General features: G+C 41.1%; 1 protein-coding gene across 2 annotated transcripts in view; it reads left to right on the top strand.

The window, feature by feature from the left end:
* Positions 1-22,585, top strand: part of STX8 (syntaxin 8) — a 264,310-nt gene that overhangs the window by 159,513 nt on the left and 82,212 nt on the right. For both annotated transcript variants that reach the window (XM_069483377.1, XM_069483378.1), the window contains exon 7: positions 4,209-4,310. In XM_069483377.1, coding sequence (XP_069339478.1) covers positions 4,209-4,310 — 102 coding nt within the window. The remainder of the gene's footprint in view (positions 1-4,208; positions 4,311-22,585) is intronic.

The following is a 22,585-nucleotide window of genomic DNA, read 5'->3' as shown; positions in this document are numbered from 1 at the left end:
GACTCAGTTCTAGTGTTGAATTACCACAGTTTAAAAAAATAAAAAATGTTGAGTCTTCCAGTTCATGAATGTGTTATAGCTCTCCATTTATTTAAACCTTCTTTCATTTCTCCCAGCACTGTTTTATAGTTTTTATTGTAGAGGTCTTGTACATCTTCAGTTAGATTTATTTCTAAGATGTAGTTTCTGAAGCTATTATAATTGATATTTTTTACTTTCCTTTTTTTCTATTACTAGTGTGTAGAAATACATTGCCTTTTATAATTGACTTTGTGTCTGCAAATTTGCTAAATTTACTTATTAGTTCTAGTAGTTTTTAAATAGATTCCATAAAGTTTTCTATGTGCACAATCATGTCATCTGCAAATACATAGTTTTATAGCTTCCTTTCAAATATTTTTGCTTTTCTTTCCCTTGCCTTATAGAACCATGTGGGACTTCTAATAAAATGTTTAACAGACATTGTCAGAGCAGACATCCTTTCCTTGTTCCTGATCTTAGAGAAAAAGTATTCAATGTCTCACCTTTAAGCATGACATTAGCTCTAAGTTTTTTGTAGATGTCCTTCACCAGCCTGAGGAAATTTCCTTTTATTCCTCTTTGGCTGAGAATTTGTATCATGAATGGACACTGACTTTTGCCAAATACTTTTTCTGCATTTGTTGAGATGATCATACAATTATCTCCTTTAGTCTGATCACTGATTTTACATCTTTCTTCTTTTCTAATATATATTATTACATTTAGAACAATAAACTTCTCCCTAAGCTCTGCTTTAGTTGCATCCCACAGACTTTTATGTTGGGTTGTTGTCTTGTTCCACGCAGGCTGCTATAACAAAACACCATAAACTGGGTGGCTTGCAAACTACAGAAATTTTTTTTCTCACAGGTCTGAAGGCTGGGAAGTCCGAGATAAGGTGCCTGCAGATTGGGTATACGGCGAGGACCTGTTTCCTGGTTCATAGCCAGATGTCTTTTCACTGGATAGCCTCACGTGGTAGCAGGAATGAGGGAGCTCTCTAAGGCCTCCTTTATAAGGGCACAAATCCCATTCATGGGATGGGATTCATTCATTCATGAGGGCTCAACCCTCATGACTTAATCAGCTCCCGAAAGCCCCACTTCCAAACACCATCACATTGGGGAGGATTAGGTTTCAACATATGAGTTTTGAGGGTACACAAACATCTAGTCTATGGCCGTTGTCATTATCATTCATTTCAGTATATTCTCTGCTTTCTCTTGTGATTTCATCTTTGTCCTGTGGGTAATTTAGAGGTAATTTCCTTAATTTTCAAATTTTGAGGAATTTTCCATTTTTGTCATGCGTGTCCTTTCACGCTGTGAAAAGTTCCTTTTTTTAATCTCTGATAATACTCCTTGTCTGGAATTCTGTCTGGTCTGATATTAATACAGCAATGCTCACTTTCTAATGCAAACATTATCTGTGCTTCATACTTAAAGTGAGTTTCTTAGGAAAGCATATAGTTGTGTCATTTTTTTCTTAAATCTTGCCTGATATCCTTTGTCTTTTTTAAATTTTTTTAATTTTATTTCTGTATTTATTTTTTTGAGACAGAGTCTCGCTCTGTTGCCCTGGCTAGAGTGCCATGGCGTCAGCCCAGCTCACAGCAACCTCAAACTCCTGGGCTCAAGCAATCCTCCTGCCTCAGCCTCCTGAGTAGCTGGGACTACAGGCATGCACCACCATGCCCGGCTAATTTTTTCTGTTTTTAGTTGTTTGGCTAATTTCTTTCTATTTTTAGTAGAGGTGGGATCTCGCTCTTGCTCAGGCTGGTCTCGAACTCCTGAGCTCAAGCAATCCTCCCGCCTCAGCCTCCCAGAGGCTAGGATTACAGGCGTGAGCCACCGTGCTCGGCCTCCTTTGTCTTTTAATTGAGTTTAGTCCATTTCCATTTTTCTTGTGACTATTGATATAGTTGAGTTTAAGTATATGATGTAGGTATTTATGTTCTTTTTGTTCTGTCTGTCCTTTGTTCCTCTGTACCTCCTTTCCTACCTTGTTTTAGGTGAACCATGAATTTTTAGTATTTAATTTTATTTCCTCTATTGATTTTTATTTTTAAGTTATTCCTCTTGTGTGGATGGTTGTGTGTTTTTGTTTTCTTTCTCTCTTTTTTTAAAGTTATTGCTTTAGAGCTGTGTTATTCAATACATGTGGCTATTTAAATTTTAATAATTGAAATATGAGAAAATAAAAATATGTTCCTGACTATTGTGTGGAAAATGGATTGAAATGATTCAGGACTAGAAACAGAAAGATAAGTTAGGACATGGTTTTAGAAACACTGACAAATTTTGTGAGGAATTAGTAACAGGGTTTAAGGGAAATGATAGGGTTGAGAGATACTGGGGAGGTAGAATCAACAAGAGTGGCTAATAAATGGAATAGCAGATGGAGAAGGGGAAGGGAGAAGGCCAAGGGGCTCTGAAGATTTCTAGCTTGGGCAAGCAAATGAATGATAATGCCATTAATTGAGACAGGGAATATAGATGGGGAGTCAAATTTGGGGAGAGGTGAAGAGTTTGGTTTTAGAGATCTTGAGAGTCAGATGTTTGTAGGTATTTCAAGACAGAGATTGGTAGTAGGCAGTTGGCTACACGGGTCAAGAATTTTGGAGAGCTATCCAGTACAGAAGAATTTCAGATTTTCAATTTAAATATTGGTGTAGTGGGTATATAATATCACCATGGTAGTATATAGAGTAACAATACAAAACTCTGGGTATCACCCGCATTTAAGAGAAAAAGAGACTCTAGACAGAGCTTCTGAGTAGATGGGAAGAAAACTGGGAGTAAATATGTCATTGAATACAAGGGAGTAGAGAGTTATGAATGAATTGTTAAATAACAACAAAAGATTTTCTAGGCAGGTGTTACATAGATAATATTTATATTTGATGAATTTGGCTCAGATCCACTTTTCTAAGAAGGAGCAAAGTGCTTTGAAAATTATTCAATGCTGTTATGTTTTAGACTCCATTCATTTATTGACTTTATCTTTTCATATTTACTTTATGCTGCTGTGCACTAGGCAGTCTCCTAGGGGTGGGAGATATAAGGATGAATAAAAGTTACTTTGTGCCATACTCTTTCTGTCAAATAAAGGCAGGTAAACAAATAATTGGAATGCAGCTATAAAGGTCAATAAGTAACAAGAGGTTTGCAGGAAGTGCTGTAGGAGGCCAAAAGAACACTCTCACCTCTTCTATGCCTTTTAGATACTAATCTTTTTGCCCTTTTCCTGCTTTTTCACCCACATGGCCTACAAAGCTCAGCTCAAACATCATTCTGGAAACTTTCTTTGACTTTCTTGTTTGCTTTACTTAATACTTTAGAAAAAACGGTGACTTGTGTAGGACAATGCATCTCCAAAGCAATCACTGAAAAAAAAAAAAAAAAATGGGGGGAGGAAGGGGCGGGGGAAAAGGGATTCTTTACAAGAGAGAGTAATTACTAAAATATCCATCAAGGTTAACCAAAAAGTTGCCAAAAACATTGAAGTTTTGGTGATTTTGGAAAGGCTGTAAGTTTCTATATGTTTAACTTTTCGATAGCTTGATATGACTCACTGTGAGAGGTGAAGAAATCAGTGCTTTCAATTTCTTTCCTCTTTCCTTCCCCGCCCCAACTGTTGCCTGATTTTTCAGTTGGAATTGTTGTCACTGTAACATTTATATACCTTCTGTTATCTAATTTATATATTTGTTTATTCTCAGTTCTCACCATCATCTCTTATGTCATGGTTTCTGCATAAGAATTCTTTATTTTTATTTATCTCGTGGTTGTCTGGATTTCATCATCAAGTGGTTTTCTCAGGAAAGGGCCAGGTAGTCCCTGCAGTCTTCTGAACTGCCTGTCTCTCACCTTTATATTAATACTTAAGTGACAACTTGGCTGGGCATAAATTTGGGTGGGTCATGCTTTCTTTCCCCTGAACTTGTTGGCATTTCTTTTCTGTCTCCTGGAATTATGTTAAACCAGTTTTTTTCTTTATGACTACTTTTTTTTTTTTTCTTCTTGAATCAGAATTGAAGTTTTCAAAGAATCTACATGAGTTCTGTACCTTTTCACTTACTGAACTTCAGAGAACTATTACCGGAAGAACAACCACAGCTATGATGCTGTGATGTAAACCAGGGTATTTCAGGAGTATTAATCATGTATCTTTGCTTTTCTTTCTAGAGATAATTGACGACCTTGCCAACCTAGTGGAGAACACAGATGAAAAACTTCGCACTGAAACCAGGCGTGTGAACATGGTGGACAGGAAGTCCACCTCTTGCGGTAAGAGACAGCTGTCGTGACTCTGCGTCTCTCGTGGCTTGAGGATTAACTCTGCTTTGAGTTTCCCGTTATGTCTAATTACTGCGGGGATTTGGTTGGTCTTATAATACAGGCAGTGCCATTTGATGAAGCATTGAAATTGCTAAAAGATGCTTAAATCTTTTTAAAACGAAATTAATTGTGTGGAGTTCAGAGGGCATATCATTTGTTGTTAATTTTTGTTTGTTTGTTTGTTTGTTTGTTTAAGAGAAGAAACCTTTCTGTATGTTTATGTGGATTAATGGTTTGGGAAATCGTATAACATTATACAGGTTGGTGGGTTTTAAAGGCAATCTCACTTGCTTTTGTACCTTTTTTTAAACCACAAACTTAACTGTTGACTCTTGAGCTGCAGAGCAGTTACGAGGCCAGTGCTGAAGTCTGACTGAGTTCAAATCTGATATTTGGTGATGTTATGTTTGTGAAGTCACTTTACTATTTGATACCTTATATGTAAAATGGGGATTCATATGCCAAGATAAGAATCACTTAGAGTACTTGCTGAAAATACTGATTCCCAGGCCCTCCTCTAGAGATTCTGATTGAGTGGGTCTAGGGTGGAGTTCAAGAGTGTTCGTTATTTAACGAGTACGCCAAGCAGTTTTAATGCAGGTACTTGTTATTCTGCAGAATTCTGATGCAGGCTTTTGTGAGGTTTGAATTGTGTATTTCTTGTGCACGGTGCCTTGCCCACATGTGAGTGATGATAAATGGTGGTAACAGCAGGAGTAATCACAGTGATTGTCATTTGGTGTTTCATCTCACAAAGGTGTACTAAGTTTATAAAGCTAATATCTTTATTCAATACAGAATTATAATAGCAATAAATAACTGGTGATTCAAGCATATGCTTTGCTTAATTTTTAGCCTTTATGGTATGAAAATGCATAGATACTCTTGATCTATCCAGTTTTAGAACCTCTTACAAGGGTCCCCTGAGATGTGTAACTTGAGACATGTTACCTTCCTCGCTTGTGTTTATTGATTAAAAGAGAATCTAGAACAATAGGATGAGAGTGGTGCAGATATAGACTCTGGAAGCTCAGAGGAAGTGGAACCCTGCGGGGCCTACTCACTACCCTTTGACCCTTTATCGCCGCCGTCCTGTGCTCCCCATCCCGCCGTCCCAGCCCCAGCAGTGCCCACCACCAGTTGCCAACCCACTCTGTGCTTCTCCTCAATTTTGTTTTACCAGTCTTTCCATGTGACTTCTGTCAATGAGGGCTTCGTTATCTACACTAGGTCCTGAAACTTTGAAGACTAGAGATGTGAGTTCACACCCACCTCTCTTACTACCTGAACCTTAGTTTCCATGCTGTAAGAAAGTGGATAACCTGGTTGTCAAAATTCAGATGAATGGGCTCTGGAGCCTATACCGGCACCCAGGTTCCACCACTCACCAGCTGTCTGACTTTGGGAAAGTCCCAACTCCCCTTTGCCTTGGTTTTTCCATCTTTGAAGTGGGAGTGATAATTGTATAGACCTCAGAGGATTGTTTTGTTGTGAGGAATAAATGAGTGATGAGTGAGGTATCTATATCATTTAGAACAGTGCCTGGTATATTGCATGCAGTGAGCAAGTATTAGCTACTGTCACTATATGTCCAAAGTAGGAAGACTCTTCACAATTAAATGACAGCTTTCTTGAGGTCTTTTTTAATAAGCAGTCCTGTTGCTAGTCATGCTATGAATGAATATATTCATAGACGTATGTTTTTGTATTTGCAACATGGTGGCACGTATCATTCGAGTAAAATCATAATGCAGAATGTTTCTTGTACTGTTGCCTTTCTTTATTTTATAGTATCACCTAGTGTTTAGTATTTATACCCAAAAATGTCGATAACATCTTTTAAGCTAGACTCATGGTTAATTTTTTTGAAAATAGAATAAATTCAGAAACACCCAGAATTACTAAAATATATATTTTTAAAACTTGTATCTTAAAATGAGTTAACTATAAATTTATCTCATGCCCCATTTATATTTTTTCTAGGACAAACAGCTTTATTTTATTTTATTTGTATTTGAGATCTTTTTTTCAAAATATTATGGGGGTACAAATGTTTTTGGCCCATTTATATTTAATTGTGTACATATATTATTTGTAAAAGAATTATATACAATGATTTGAAGGGAGAAGTACAGCAAGCAGTACAGCAGTGTTAAATAGATACAGGGGAGGGGAAGTCTTTATTCTTTTAATGGAAATACTTTAGAGAGAATTGTTTCTCTTGTCCCTTCAATTTTTTTCTAATATTTATTTAACAGTTCCATCAATATTATGGATCAACAACCAAATAACTATACTTGTATAATTTTTAATACCCAGTACCTTTAAAGGAAAATTTTTTTGCATTTTTTTAAAGGGAAATTTGCAATTATATGTGCATTTGTTGACATACAGTGCTGTGCTGGGTTTTGCATACTGAGGAAGGTTCAGCATGTGGTCTCAAAAGCTGTAGAGAGGTCAGATTTTATTTAAGACTTTATTTAAGGCACTCAGTGATTTCCTTTTAAGTCTTTAACTGATCAAAATTAAGCCTATGGGCCAGGCACGGTTGCTCATGTCTATAATCCTAGCACTTTGGGAAGCCAAGGCTAGAGGATTGCTTGAGGTCAGCCTGAGCAAGACCCAGATCCCATCTCCACAAAAAGTAGAAAAATTAGCCGGGCATGGTGGCAGGTACCTGTAGTCCCAGCTACTCAGGAGGCTGTGGCAGGGGGATCACTTGAGCCCTGGAGTTTGAGATTGCAGTGAGCTATGATCACGCTACTATAGCGTGCCTGGGTGACAGAGAGAGACCCCGTCTCAAAAGAAGAAACAATTAAGCCTATGAACACAAGGCATAATGTGGAATTTACTGAGTAGGTTTAGCAGCCTTTGGCAAAGTTAGCCTGACTTTTCTTTTTAAATTTGTATTGTGGTAAAATATGTGTAACATAACATTTGCCATTGTAACTATTTAAAAATGTGCAGTTCAGTGTTATTAAGTACATTTTCATTGTTGTGAAACCGTTACCACCATCCATCTCCAGAACTTTTTAACATCCCAAACTGAAAGTTACCCTAAATAGTATTCCCCATTCCTCCCTCCCCCAGCCCCTGGAGTAACTACTTCCCTACTCGCTGTCTCTAAGAATTGGATTCTTCTAAGTATCTCCTTCTATATGTGGGATCGTACAATATTTATCCTTTGGTAGCTGGCTTGTTTTACTTTAGTTTAATGTCTTCAGGTTTATTCGTGTTGTAGTATGTACCAGAATTTTATTCCTTTTTAAGGCTGAATAATATTCTATTGTGTATATATGCCACATTTCGTATATCCATTTCTGTCAGAGGACATGAGTTGTTTCCTGCTGTTGGCTATTGTGAGTAATGCCACCATAAACATTGGGGTACAAACATCTGTTTAAGTCCTACCTTTTTTGGATATATACCCAGAAGTGGAATTGCTGGATAAAATGGGAATTCAATGTTTGAGTTTTTAAGGAACCAACATACTAGCCTTGACATTTTGTTTTGCTTCTAGCCTCTAAACTCTTAGGTACTTCCAAGTATTTTCTTTTTAAGAAATTTTAAAAATCTGATAAAGCCAGTTTGCAGACAGAAGTTAGGGACTTCTGTAGCCTAAGAGGGGCTGACAAGTGGGGTGGAAATGAAGGCCCTGGACCTTCCCAATTGGTAAGTGTAATGAGAGACCCTTCTGACATTAAACTGGGGCCTCAAAGAGCTACACCCTCAGAGTAAAAGTGAACTTGCCCTTGGGGAGTCTGGCAGCTTTGGCACTGAGCAGAATAGGAGAAGAGAAAGAAAGGGAAAAGTATATATAGTTTCTGGAAAGTTGTAGTCACAGAAAGGCCCTATGTGAATTTGCACCCTGGGCATACATCCTCAGAGTGAGCCAAGGAACATCAAACCTTGAATTTGTTTTGAGGCAGATTCAGCTGTTATAGCTCCTGGTGCCTGGCAAAAACAAACAAAATGCCTTTCTGGAGGAAAATGTATTTATCCCAGGACTCTAGGAATCGACTGAAACTAAATTTCTAAGGGCAATGACCAGCACACAGTCAAAGATAACCTAGCGTACATGGAAGCAGCACAACATGAGCAAGGAACAACAATGGACTGGAGACCCATCTGCACAAACTTGCAGCATTAGAATTCTCAGACATGGATCATAAAATCAATTATACTTTTTAAAGAAATAAATGACAAACTTGAAAGCATCTTGAGAGAACAGGAAACTGTAAAAAAATAACACAGAAAATCTGATAAGGGACCAAATAGAATTTCTAGAAATAACAAATAACTGAAATTCAAAACTAAATGGCTATATTTGGTACTAGCAGAAGAGAGAATCAACCAGAGGACAAACCAGAAAAAAAGTAAACCATATTCCCTTTCCATAAATGCTGGCATTTTGAAGAGGATATCCAAATGCCATGGCAGTTAAATTACAATCTTAAGAAAGGCATTTGAGGGGCAGAGAGTTAGTCCAAGAGCCTCGAGTCATAGCAACGAGTTAATCACCTGCTCTTCTCCAGTGCAAGGCCGAATGGTTCATTTTGTGTGTAAACATATACACAAACATAATGAAACTGCGAGCAAGGTGTATTTTAACTGTCGGGGGATGGGGTGGGAATCAAGCAGCTCATTCAAGTGTGACTCGATTACTGTTCCCAGGGCACTCCATTACTGTTTAACCAGGAGACTTGCGTGAGGTGTGGAGAGCAGCCGGCACATCATCATTTTACACAAAGGAGTGCAAAAATAGGTTGTGAACCATGAAATGGCTTTTTGTTTCGCTACCCTCAGCATATCTTCTTCGATGGTCTGATATATCAGCCATAAACGCTGAGGAGTAAGGGCATTTCTAGTTATAAATACAGACCGAACTGCAAGGGGGCCACACAGGAGAAAGGCCTGATGATGAATTTGTTTGTTCAGTTCTTAACAAGGGATTCAAGCACCTCTTTGTGAACCTTTCACTCAAGAGCCCGGCTTTAAAATTTTTTACTGCGATCTTTGTGGTGTTTTTCCTCCCTTTTCTTCCCCCAGCCCCACCCTAACAATAGCATCCAGGAGAAAAACAATATTGATTTTTGCTGGCTTCTAAACACAAATGAGACCGATGGGTTCCATTGGTACCTCTATATTTTCAGATCTGTTACTTGTGTTAAGGACATTTACATGAAAGTAGGATCTTTGTAATTGCAGTTTAAATATTCAGTGTGCCTAGTCCTCATTAGAATTCAAAATAGAGCCTTGTCTGAGTCTGAGGGAGGGAGCAATTGTGAAAGACCAGACTGAGAATTCTGAATGGCTCGGTGGAGGGACAGTCTTGCTTCTCAGCATATTGACTATTACGTGATGTTGTCTAAGCGTATTTATTGTGATTTTAGCAGTGCCTCAGTGATGTGGTTAGAAATTGGCCCAACTAACATTGCCAACCCAGAACCGTTGGCTTCGCCTTCAGCTCAGATGCTTCAGGTCAAGTGCCCTCAGAGCGCCACTGTCTCGGGGGTTGGGGGGGGGCAGGTCAGTGGTTAAGAGTAGTAAGTACAGTGCAGCCACAAGTGTGGCCTCAGACAGACCTGGGGCACAATCTGGGCTCTGCCACCTACAGCCAGGGTGGCTGGGAGAGCTGCTTGCCCTCTCTAAGTCTCCGTTTCCTTTGCTATAAAATGAGGATAGCAATTAATAATAGTACACATGGTTGTCTTGTAGACTAAGAAAAAGGTGGCATGGTGACCAGTAGTAGGGCGTCCCCTCTACACCAGCTATGTTAAAGCATAGGTTTAACTTGGTTGCTGAGGGAGCCTCCTCAGCAAATAAAACTCAGGGGCTCTTCTGTGCGAAGCCAGCGTAGAGAGCCTTTAAGGAATACAGTGATGACAGAGTAAAGTAAGTAGGGATATGTTGGAGCTATGAAGTTAACATCCTCATTTGATTAGAAATAGATTTGATAAAAAAAAAAAAAACAAAAAAACCAAACCCTAAAATTTGGAATTTTGTGGCTGAAGGCCATTATCACCCCATGAAATTAGTAGATGCTACCTCTAGTGCACGTGCTAATGGTGGTGATGTCACCTTATCTTTGGATACCCCTTCCAGTGGAAAATAGCATGAATTGTGTTTTTTCTACTCTCTCACTCAACAACAGTCAACACAGAAGACTTCTGTGACCAAAGGTGTGCGGGCATTTCTCCCCATCAACAAGCAAGCAGTCAGTTCTGCAGCAGACACCAGCTGGGTGTTCTCCAGTCCATCTGCATTCAGACGCGTCTACCTGGAGCATGGTGTAGCGTCAGAGCCCACAGGGTGAGGGCTCAGCCCCACAAGGCTGCCCTCCACTTCTAATGCCAATCGCAAGCCCCAGGTTGCTTTGCCTCTGCTTCCGACTGACTGGCTATAAATTGGGGATCCCATGACCCAAGGTCTAGAGTAGTTCGTAGAACTCAGGAATACACTTACTTATGCTTACTGGTTTATTAAAAGGATGTTACAAAGAATACAGATGAAGAGACACATGGGGTGAGGTTTAGAGGAAGGAGAGTGAAGCTTCCATGAGACACGCCACTCTCCAGGAACCTCCACGTGATCAGCTGTCCAGAAGCTCTCCATACCCCATTCTTTTGGGCCTGGTATGGAGACTTCATTACATAGGCATGGCTGAAGCATGTGCAGCCATGTAGAAATGTGATTGGACAAAAAGATTATGATCTAGTACTAATAGAGTGGGGGCGGGAAACCCAGCAAGGCCTTCAGATTGATTCTTCCAGGCCTCTCTGTGCAGCACTTCTTCCTTCTAGGTATGGGGCAGGACCCCTTCTGAAATAAGGGTCTTATGATTTGTAATCAGATAAGGTAGGTCAGAGAACTTTGTGGCCAGCTCTAAGAAAGGCAGGAGAAGATTAGAGTATGCTTTCAGTTTCTAAGTCCTGCCTTGGGGACAAAAAGGAGTAGGTGAAAGGAGGGCAGGAGGTCAGAGAGAGATTCTGTCTTCTGAGGCCTGAAGTGCCACAACATTATAACAAGTGAGATGGGAGTTATGAGCCAGGAACTGTGGACAAAAACGTGTATATACATATATCATAATATCACAGCCCTAGACATGCTTTTTCTTACATTGGCATTTTTGAACTTATCAACCATAGGTAATAAACTGAGTTTGAAGTTGTCCAGTTTATTTAACAGATCTTAGAACTACTTTTGTGTCTCAGAGAATTATTTTTAAAACCCTATCACAGGCCGGGCGTGGTGGCTCATGCCTGTAATCTTAGCATTCTTGGAGGCCGAGGCGGGTGGATTGTTTGAGCTCAGGAGTTCAAGACCAGCCTGAGCAAGAGCGAGACCCCGTCTCTACTAAAAAATAGAAAGAAATTAGATGGACAACTAAAAATATATATAGAAAAAATTAGCCAGGCATGGTGGTGCATACCTGTAGTCCCAGCTACTCGGGAGGCTGAGGCAGGAGGATTGCTTGAGCCCAGGAGTTTGAGGTTGCTGTGAGCTAGGCTGACGCCACAGCACTCTAGCCTGGGCAACAGAGCAAGACTCTATCTCAACAACAACAAAAACGCCTATCACAAACATAAGCAATTAATCTGGAGCAAAGAAATAGCTGTGCAGTTTCTTTTATTTATCTTATTGTTTATCAAGAACCTTTCTTCTTGGCTATTGTTTACTTTTTCCTTCCCCTTCAATCGTTCGTTGAAGTAAGCTAGTTAAATTTCTCCACCCCCTTTTCCTTTACAAATGTGTGTGTCCGTCTCCGTACCGCCTGTGCTGGAGAAACGCCCCGTCCTCCACCAGTGCGTGCCTGCCTTCAAGGCCATCTTGTCCTCAAGCTTTTCCATTCATTCATTCTCTTCTTCTTGCCAGCACAGTCACTGGGCAGCATCTGTGTGCCAGACGCTGGGCTGGGACCGGAACTAACCGGGATTTAGAGTAGTAGATGGGATTTAGAGTGTAGGAGAGGAACACGGGGTCTAATCATGAACAACCGCAGCTAGTGCAGGCTGATCTCGGGCAGCCGAGGGCTCAGAGGTTTCCTCGGGGCCGCAACGCTGGAGCGGAAGTCTGAGGAATGAGTAGGAGAAGCTGCTTCTGAGTGTGGTAAAGTGAAAAACCAAAGCAAAATTAGCAGAGTGTATTACACTACGGTCCCATTTAAGGAAGGGAGGGAGGGAGAGAGGCCTGTATGAGCAGTGTTTGTTGGAGCCTGAAGAGAAGGGGTAGAAGAGGGGACGTAGTCACCCTTGGTGACTTGGGAGTGGTGGGCGTGGACAAGGCATGGAGCTGGGTGACAGAATTATCACTGTTTTCTTTCTATGTCTTTAGAATATTTTACAGTAAGCCTGTATTACTTTTGTAATTTAAAAATTAAGGAAAATTGAGGACAAATAGTTCTATGCTTAATATTTTGGTATTTCTGGTCTTTTTTCTGCAAATAAGTTTTTTTTTTTTTTTTTTACAAGATTATGGTAATACTGTATATTTAAACCCTTATGTTTTAAATGTTTTGTTATACACATATTTTACTTTGTAATTAGTACCATTCTACCAAGTAGATACACTGTTATTTACTTATATACCCCTGTTTGGGGGCCTTAGTTTATCTCTACATTTTGCTAGATGAATAATGGGTCATTACATGCATAGAGCTTTTTTCCCATGTTTAGGATTTTTTTCTCTCGGGTAGGATTTTGGTTATGATACTTCCAGGTGCCAGAATCAGAGAGTAGCCCTGGGCTGTCTTGTAACCATGGGGCCCTTATTGGAAGGTTATCTGAGGCCCAGAGAAGTGACAGCTGGCAGGCCAGGGGACAGAGAAGCTGTCTCCTGGACAAAAAGAGTCTGATCCGGATGGTGAGGCCAGAGAAGCCAAGTGACATCTCTGCCTCCCTTGTCCTGTGAGGGGTGTGCCGAGCTGGCCAGGCCTGGCTGTGCCCAGGGGAGGCAGGCTGAGAACCTGGCGGCCTTGACTTCCTGAGTGGAAGTGACGCGCTGCCTCCTCTCGGAACGTCACCTGATGGGAGAGCCTGCAAAATGGAAACAAGGCTTGGATCTGGATGTCTGGGGGGAAAAAGCAAAACAAAACAAAATAAAAACTCACATTGTCCATTACAGATGTATTTCAGACCCAAGGTGTAGGCTGTGTTGAGTATATGTTTTGGTGTATGTTACCAGATTATTTTCCAATAACGTGTCAGAGACTATCCCTCAGCCTCATTAGTGACGGGTTCTTGCTAAAACCCAGTGCCTCCTGCCAGCCCTCTTTCTCCTTGAATACCTTCTGGCATTTGAGATGGTTCTCTCCTGCAGACATAGCTCCTCCTTGGTTTCTGTGACCCAGCATCACCCCAAGGTTTATCCTACCGCTCCTTCCTTTGTTCTGTTGTCATTTCTTGAACACCTCTGTTTATCAGGCGCTGAGAATAAAATGCCGGAGTTGTCCTGGTCCCTGGCCTGGTGGAGTGCTAGGTCCGACGGGAAGGCAGCACACTCGGGGCAGTGTGATAAAGGCTTCAGTAGAGCTGCACAGGACACTGCGGGAGCAGCTGTTTGGGGCAGCTCTTTAGCTCATTTTAGAGAGGTGCAACATAGGCAGGCAGGAGAAAATAGCCTTTCAGGCAGTGGGAAATAGAGAATTGAAGAAGTCACCGGCAACACGGGTTTCTCAAGCAAGAAACAGGACGGTCTGGGATCGAGGGTGCTTGCCTAAGAGGCACGGAAAATGAAGCTAGGCCGTTAGGCTGGGGCCAGATCATGGGGAACCTACGGTGCTAAGTTAGTTTTCCACTTTTTTTTTTTTCTCCTCTTCTCTCTATTGAGGACAGTACTTAGGGCTCGGTCCTCTGTTCTTTATTTCTTGACACTTTTTCTTCAAGCCACTTCATCTACCTTCTCAGATGGCTTCATGGGCAGCTGACAGTTCTACCTCTCAGACCCAGACTTCATGTGAATCCCAAGGTCTGTGTCTGCATCAGCTGCCAGCGGTTTTTTCTCTTGACTGCCCGTAGCGCCCTCTCTGTCCGTACCTGTTCTTGGTGGGCTCCTAATCTTTATCCTGAAATGAGCTTCCTCTTTCAGGCCTCCTATTTTTTCAGGCTCAAAACTTCCTTTAGTCCTTCAAATGCCATCAGGGGCCAGACAGGAAGCCATCGTGAATGAACTGTGATTATCTCCAGTGGCAAACTAGAGTGTAAACAGCAGATTTTTACTGAGTAGGAATGCAAGACGAGAATCGCCAGATCACCTGTTCAGTTTTTTTAAGAGAAGCCTGAAATCTGTATCTTTAAGTGAACTCTCTCAATATTTTAGTGTTGACAATAAAGCTACATTTCAAAAAATACCACGTGGATGAAATGAAACATGTCATAATGCACTACTTTGGGGTCCCCCTTTCATATCTGTCTAGGCAGCCAGGGGCCTGTTTGTTGTAACTCTGAACTTCCCTCTTATTTTCCCTTTCCATTCTATTTCTGGTTCTTTGTCACATTTATGTAGCCATTAAAAATAATGAAGTCTATTTATTGGTACAGAAAAATGTGTATGATGGTAACTCTGATCATATTTACATAAACTGTACCCCCCACAGGGTTGTTTTATATTAATGCAACAAAGATCTACCCAGCCAGCTGTCAATATTACAAACATAAATAAGATGAAGCCCTCTCCTTAAGGTGTTCTTATTTTTAAGATATGCCTTTTTCAATGAGTTTAAAACTGCCTCCTCCAGACATATCTAGAATATTTTAGAAAAACAACTTCACCATGCAGGTAGTACTAAGCAGTGAAAATATATAGTGTCAAACTCGTAGGAGACCTGCTTCTGTAATCCAAGAGAATAGTGTGGCACTTTGATGAATATATGGGAATTACTCGACATTTATTTCAGGAACTAAAATGTACAACTCACAGACCCTCTTTTCTCTTGGCACCCTTAAATAGACACTCCATCCCGTGCCTGTGGTTGTTGATGAAATTTGTATAATGTATGTGTTAAGTATTTGTGGTCAAAATGTCCTTTATATGTGACCACATCATTGTTGTCTGCTTTGATTGTGAGTTCCTACTGTGGAAAAGCCTATTTCTCTGCTAATAGCATTTATTTGGGGAGCGGGAATAGGAGCAGTAAGTTCAAATGTTGTTGCTTCAGCTTAATCCAGGTAAAATGAAAGCTTTGAGAGAAACGCAAGATTGGAAAACCTTCATTTATAATAGAAGGTGATTGATAGGGGCTGACAGCCTCAGAGCGCTCACCGTGACCACCCCAGGGACCTCCACGCTCCTTATAATCAGTTAGGAGGCAGTGATTTTTTGCTATCATCAAGGGGTCAGAAATGATCACAGAGTAGAATCAGTTTTTGATTATTGTTTTTGCTTGGTGTGGTTTGGAAAGATGAGGTGTGATTTCTAAGAGTGGTTTCTGTTCTTATTGAGCAATAATTACACTCCATGGGTCTTGATTGATGCTATTACTGATGTACGTGTTTGTGCATGTTTTCTGGTCATGTTTACTCACCAATTAATTCATCTGCTTTCACCTGCCCTATGGAACCAGCAAATACTGACTAGTATAGAAATACTGTCAGTAGTCCTGGGATGGAGGATATTTCGCATACTTAAAGTATGGTTCACCGATTTTATTTGTCCCCCTACTTATGGGAGAGAGAGCACCTCAACACTGCTCTATGTATTTTGCTAACCCAGCCTACCTCTTCAGGAGTTCATCGTTACACTGAAGTGGTCCCCATTTATACACTGATTTTTCTTTTATACGTGTAAATTGAAATGAAATGAAGAATTGGATTCTAGTTATAACTGAAATTACCCAAGCTGGGTAAGCCTGGGGGATCGGGGGGTGGGGGGGGTGGGGGGGGGGAGGAATCACTTTGAGTATGTCTTTTCACATGCCAAATCAATGGCTTAGACTAAATGGTCTTTGAGGTTTCATCCAACTCTGTCATCCTCCTTCCATACCCCTTTGAAGAGAATTAAACAGCACCCTGCACTCACACACACCCACCAGTGAATCAGATATGAGCCAGGGGTCTCGGCTAGACCTTTACCAGTCTTCTCTTTTCATGAGAGGTTGCCACGGCCACCTTAGATACATACACAGTTAAGTCATACCTGGACAGGGCCTTTGACCTTTGTTGTTAGGTATCACTGTATTGTTTGAATGCTTGCTTTTTTTTTTTTACAAGCATATATACTTTTTCTCATTGGAACAAGAAAGAGAAATTCGTTAATGGAAGATAAGGGGAAAGTTTGGTGGGTTTTTAGTATATGTTAGGGTAGGAAAATAGAAGAATGAAGTTATTGAGACTCCACTTCTGGCTTCTATGTTCAAAAGTAGTTGGTAGCTAGAGATTCCTTATGTTTTTCTCTCAAGTTGGCATTATAGTTCTAGGGCTTTTTTTAGTTACATGTTTAAAAGTGAGCTGGTAGACATTTTTTATTTTTTGAATAAATTCCCTAAAATTGAAGTTTTAGATACAAATTTTCGTGCCTCTCCTCCCTTGAAAATTGTTACTATAAAGTGGATTAAATGGAGGTGTGTGTGGTTTGTAGGGTTATCAAAGTTATAGTTAATCACAAGTGGATTATCTTCTTGTTGTATTGTCTAAGTGGAAATTCAAATATCAGATCACCTTCCTGACTTTCTAGCGCTTGCTGCTGCGTTTAAGAGGCTCCCTAGCCCCAGCCAGTTACTGGTGTATGCTCAGAGAATGAAATACAGTTTTCCTTTAATATCTTCTGTCATACCTAACGTTGCTTAGAAGAAAACAATCACTATTGTTTAAAAAAATTTAATAGAAGCAAATAAAATTAAAGAAGGAGTTACAATATTTTTAGAAATTATAACATAATAATTAATACCTGGCCGCATCAATTTGTAACTGTACAAAGCATCTCTGTTGGCCCGGTTGGTTGCTGCAACCGTGAGCAAATCCCTACTCCTGCCGCTCACCATGGAGCATACTTCACAGCAGCACCCGTGTGAACGGCAGCTCGACTGCAAAGCGACGCCTGCAGTCCGGAGAATCTGCCCTTGTGACTTATTTTTGGTCATGATGAAGTAGATGCCCACTTCAAACTGCACGTGTTTGAATGAAGGAGGAGGCGTTGGGTAGTTTAAGGGAATTTGTGGTATTTAGAAAATAAATAGATAATTCTCCTTTACCAAGCCCCTTGGGAAGGCAGTGTCATAAGCCGTGGCATTAGCTTTTAAATAACTTGATTCCAGATGCTGCTGCATTAATCAAGATTTTTATCAGCTCCAGGGATCCGTTAATTGGCTCCAACAGAACCTTACCAGTGCCTTGGTATTTATTTTGTGGCTTAGCTTTCCTTTCTATTTCAGAGCCAGGCAATAATGACAATTTTCTGTCATTGAACCAGCGCTAAGCTCCATAGAATAATTGATTTGGGGTTCATTTCTAAATCACTGTTGGTTTTCTCTGCCCATGAGTCTGAACACTGAGGTCAGTTTCTCCAATTAGCAGTGAATCGATCTTTGTGTTGGACCTGTGTATCAGCTGTCTGGGACCCAGGCCGCCGCCCGTAGCAGGCACAGGAGCGCTCTCGGCGGGTCTCACTTCTGCTGCTCTGGAGCTGACGGCTGAGCCCCGGGTGCTCAGACGTTACTCAGTCGGGCCTGTGGCTCAGTCGCCCCTGGGAGAGCACATGGCTACCGAACAGCCTCCAAATGTTCTTTGACACTTTGTGCTCAAACAGCCTGTGATTCTCTTGGCCCTTAAAGCGGCAGTTCCTTTCAAACTGACTTGGATTTCTGCAAAGTCCTATTTTTTAAAATAATAAATAATATCTTATTTCTTGAAGATATGGAAATCTAAGATTTTACATCATTTTGTTGACCTTTTTTCAGGCATAACTTCTTACCTGGAAGGAAAACTGAAAATGGTCATTTTCAAAAATGAATAGAAATGGCAGTGATGGTAGCATGGCAGTGTGAAGGTGCTCGGTGTCATCAAGCTGTGCACTTGTAAATCATCGAGATGGTGAATTTTATGTTATGTGTATTTTGCCACAATAAAAAAAGTTTTTAATTAAAAAATGAATAAATACTTGGCATTCCCCTTTCCATAAAATTATGGCAGTTAGAACAATATAATTTCTAAAATTCCTTGGCATCATCAAAGTATTGTGCCATACTGTTCCGTATGTTGGCGCTCAGAGAACAATGCCCCAAAATGGCATTCTGAACTAAAGAAGCAGCCGGCTCAGGGCCTCTCTGACTTGCCCCCCTCACTCTTGTTTTTCAAGCTGTCTCTCCCAAACCACAGGATGAGGCTGTTCTCTGAAGCTCCTTTATGTACCTGGAAACCAGACCTGCCAAAGAGGAACACAGCTTCCTTCAGTTCCTTCCCCCAAATTTCATTAACCAGAAAAGATTAAAACTCATATCACAGAGGAAGTAACCAAAAATTAAACACCACACCTCGAGCCCAGGTGAAGTTTGTTGCGGACCATTGTTTGTTCTCAGGTCCCATTTAGTTCCCAAAGAAAATTATTTATTTGCCATTGAAATTCTGCTTCTCTTATTTTAAAAAATGTGATTTGGAACTGCCTCCTGTGGGTTTATTTATTTATTTATTTTACTTACATTAATTATTTCATAAGCCGTGTCTTATATTTTTGGTGGCGTGTGATAACTCCAGTTAGTTTAATGGTCATAATGTGCTTAAATTTAAATATTCCTCCCTCCGCTCAGAACAGTGCCTTTATGCCAGTGATGTGACTAAATTCTGCACCTTAGGGGAATTTGTCAGAAAAAGGCACTTTTTTTTTTTTTTTTTTTGAGACAGAGTCTCACTTTGTTGCCCAGGCTAGAGTGAGTGCCGTGGCGTCAGCCTAGCTCACAGCAACCTCAAACTCCTGGGCTCAAGCGATCCTCCTGCCTCAGCCTCCCGAGTAGCTGGGACTACAGGCATGCGCCACTATGCCCGGCTAATTTTTCTATATATATATTTTTAGTTGTCCATATAATTTCTTTCTATTTTTAGTAGAGACGGGGTCTCGCTCTTGCTCAGGCTGGTCTTGAACTCCTGACCTTGAGCGATCCACCCGCCTCGGCCTCCCAGAGTGCTAGGATTACAGGCGTGAGCCACCGCGCCCGGCCAGAAAAAGGCACTTTTGGGGATATAAGTACTAAGCGAACATATTTCCAACCACTTTGCAAAGTGGAGACTGTGATTGTGATATAGTTTTATATCTAAAGGGAGCGGTAACAAAGAACCAACTGGAAGGAGCTTCTCTTTCTCTTATGACTGCTTCCTCTAGCATTTGCCAAGCTCAACACAACTTGTCTTTAGCAAATCAGAAGATTTAGCTAAAGGCATCCATTGGCTCTTTGCAAGAAAGGGAAATAAAATGACTACTGATTATACCAATAGTAACACTCAAAATAAGCCCAGTAGTTTTACTATCTGATTTTCCTAAGATGACATACCAATTGTGTTTATCTACAATGCTCATTTCAAATAAGCCCAATTGAGAGTCTTTGGCATTGCTGATAGCTAAAGCTGTTCAGGTTGTAGGTGACCTAAGGCCATAGGAGCTCTGGGAGGAATTTCTGTTCCGGGATTTGAAGCTCTCTATTCAGCCTTTTTCCCCAGAGCTGAAGTGTTTGTTGTGAGGGCAGTAACTTCCACAGACAGTAATACCTCTTTTCCTCCATGTTAATGTTCAAAATTGGGCTCAAGAGCCTTCGTTCCAGCGAGAGGATGCTGGAAATCACCCTAGCCGGGTTTCTCTGAGCAAACAGCCCCATAGCACTGGCAACCCCCAAGGGGCTTGGGGTGGAGGGCTTGGGACTATTACATGTAAGCCAGTCACCCTGGGGTGCTGGGCTCTTCCCCGAGTTCCTCATATTCCTCCTCGCTTCTCTTTTTCTAGTCTTACCATCTTTCCTTTCTCCTTTCCTGTTTTCTCTCAGTTCCAGTCTTCCCTGCTCTCCTCTATTCATCTTCTCAGTCAACAACAGACCTTTTAAAGGTCTCGTGCCCCAGCCCCGAGCCGACCCACCCCACCCCTCAGTGACTCCCTGCCATCCTCTGGTTGGTTCTGGCTGGCCCAGCCAGCCGCTTTCTCCCCTCGATGTGTCACTGAGCATGGGGCCATCTGGAAATGTGTTTCAGAATACAGCAGAGCACAGGAATAGTCCCAAGAAGTACATTTTTAAAACTGTTATTGCGTTATACCTTTATGATATACTCTGCAGATTACTTTTTAAAAATACCTTTGTATTTTTTTTCTTGCCGTTTCCCTTATGCACTTTAAAGTGTGTTGAAGACAGTGAATTAACACGTGAGTGATGTAGCATGGCTACCATTTTTAAAATCGAAAACTGAAGCAGATTCTCCCAACTCAGTTTCATCAACTCCTTATTGAAAGGTGTTTTCATTTTTGTTTTTGGTCATCTTAGCAGTATGCAGACCATTTTCCTTACTTTTGTGTGGGTCAAACTTTATGCAGAGAGAGCTGCTGTGCATTTAGCTACTTATTCTGCAAACTGGTGGATATCCTCTTTAATTTAGGAATTCACATTAGAGTAACTGTGCCGTCTTCTAGACATGTATGACTTTATCAATGAAACAATTAACCTCAGCTTGCACTTTTACAATCAGAACCATAGATGAGGGATTGCACCCTTGGCTCTTTCTGATACTGAGAACTTCTAGGGGCTTCTTTTCTTTCTCTTTAAAAATCTCTTGGGGAGGCTCTATCAGTCAGGAGCCAAACAGGAAAAAGAGTAACCATACTAAGTTTTTCACCCAGAGGAGATTTAATGCAAAGAACTGATTACAGTACTGTTAGAAGGACAGAGAGAATGAAAAGGTGAAGGTAAAGTAACCCAGAAACTAGTCAATGTGTGAATCATCTCACACCCTTGCACCTGGGAAAACAAAGGTGCTGATGTGGTATTACGGTGCCCAGGAGATGTGTGCTGCTGCACTCCAAGGATCGCTGCTCAGCCAGCACTGGAACTGCCTAGAACAGGGGTTCTAGGATGGGGCTCCTAGGACAGGGCCCACAGGACAGTACAAAAGAGGTGGGGCTGCCTTGCTGGGCCTGGGACTGCCAAGGACAGGCTACTCCTGCTGCAGCTGGGATCACTAAGGGAATGTAGACACTTGCAGAGACACTGCTAGAAGCAAATGGGGAAAAAGAAGAAGAAAAAGAGCTTCACCCCTCTTCTTGCTTTCTGAACTCCTGCCAGTGCCTTCCATTGACAGCAGTAACAGGAAGCCAGCTAGCAAGGGAGCCTGGGAAAAGTAGTTTGTAGACTCCAAGTGCCAGCACGACTGAGCAGAGTAGACAAGGGCAGGTGTGGAGCTGGGAGACAACAGGTAATACCTGGCACGTGGGCTTCTTACATGGAGACCATTGAGATGCACTGCATGTATGTTATTGAAAATTATCTGAGATGTTTTCCCATCCTTTGATATGTCCTTCAGAATTATTAGGTTATTCATGGACCTCTTGAGCTGGAAAAAGTTTATATATATATTCTAAAGGACCATTTGGTAAGAGCCAGTCTTTTTTTTTTTTTTTTTTTTTTTTTTTTTTTTGAGACAGGTCTTGCTCTGTTGCCTGGGCTAGAGTGCAGTGGCATCATCATAGCTCACTGCAACCTCAGACTCCTGGGTTCAAGCAATCCTTCTGCCTCAGCCTCCCAAATAGCTGGCACTACAGACATGTATCACCATGCCAGGCTAATTTTTCTATTTTTTATAGAGACACAGGGTCTTGCTATGTTGTTTAGGCTGGTCTTGAACTTCTGGCTTCAAGTGATCCTCCTATCTCAGCTTCCCAAATTGCTGGGATTATAGGCATGAGCCACTGCCAGAGTCGTTCTTAAAGTCATGCCAGGCACTGTGAATTTCAGGTAACCCAAAAATGCAGGCACTGTCTAAAAAAAGAAACGGTATTGTCACATTGAACTACTGAAAGGAATGATGCTATTTCCACTGCTTGGCAAGTGGACCTACTACCTACATATTAAATAATTTTAGGTGTGAACAAATGTACAACAATTGGACTTAATGTCTTAAAATTAAGTTGGCTTATGTCCCTCAGTTATTTCCTTTCTTTTTCTTTGTGAAAGAAAGAACTGTGAGAGGTGGTCTGTGGAAAAAAATCAATGAACAGAAAGGATCACTGGCCACTCCCTACAGTTTCAAAGTTGAAGAAATGGT

This window comes from Eulemur rufifrons, chromosome 9 (assembly GCF_041146395.1).
Source record: "Eulemur rufifrons isolate Redbay chromosome 9, OSU_ERuf_1, whole genome shotgun sequence".
Taxonomy (NCBI): Eukaryota; Metazoa; Chordata; class Mammalia; order Primates; family Lemuridae; genus Eulemur; species Eulemur rufifrons.
The sequence above is the reverse complement of the archived record's forward strand: the minus strand, read 5'-3'. Positions and strand labels throughout refer to the sequence as shown.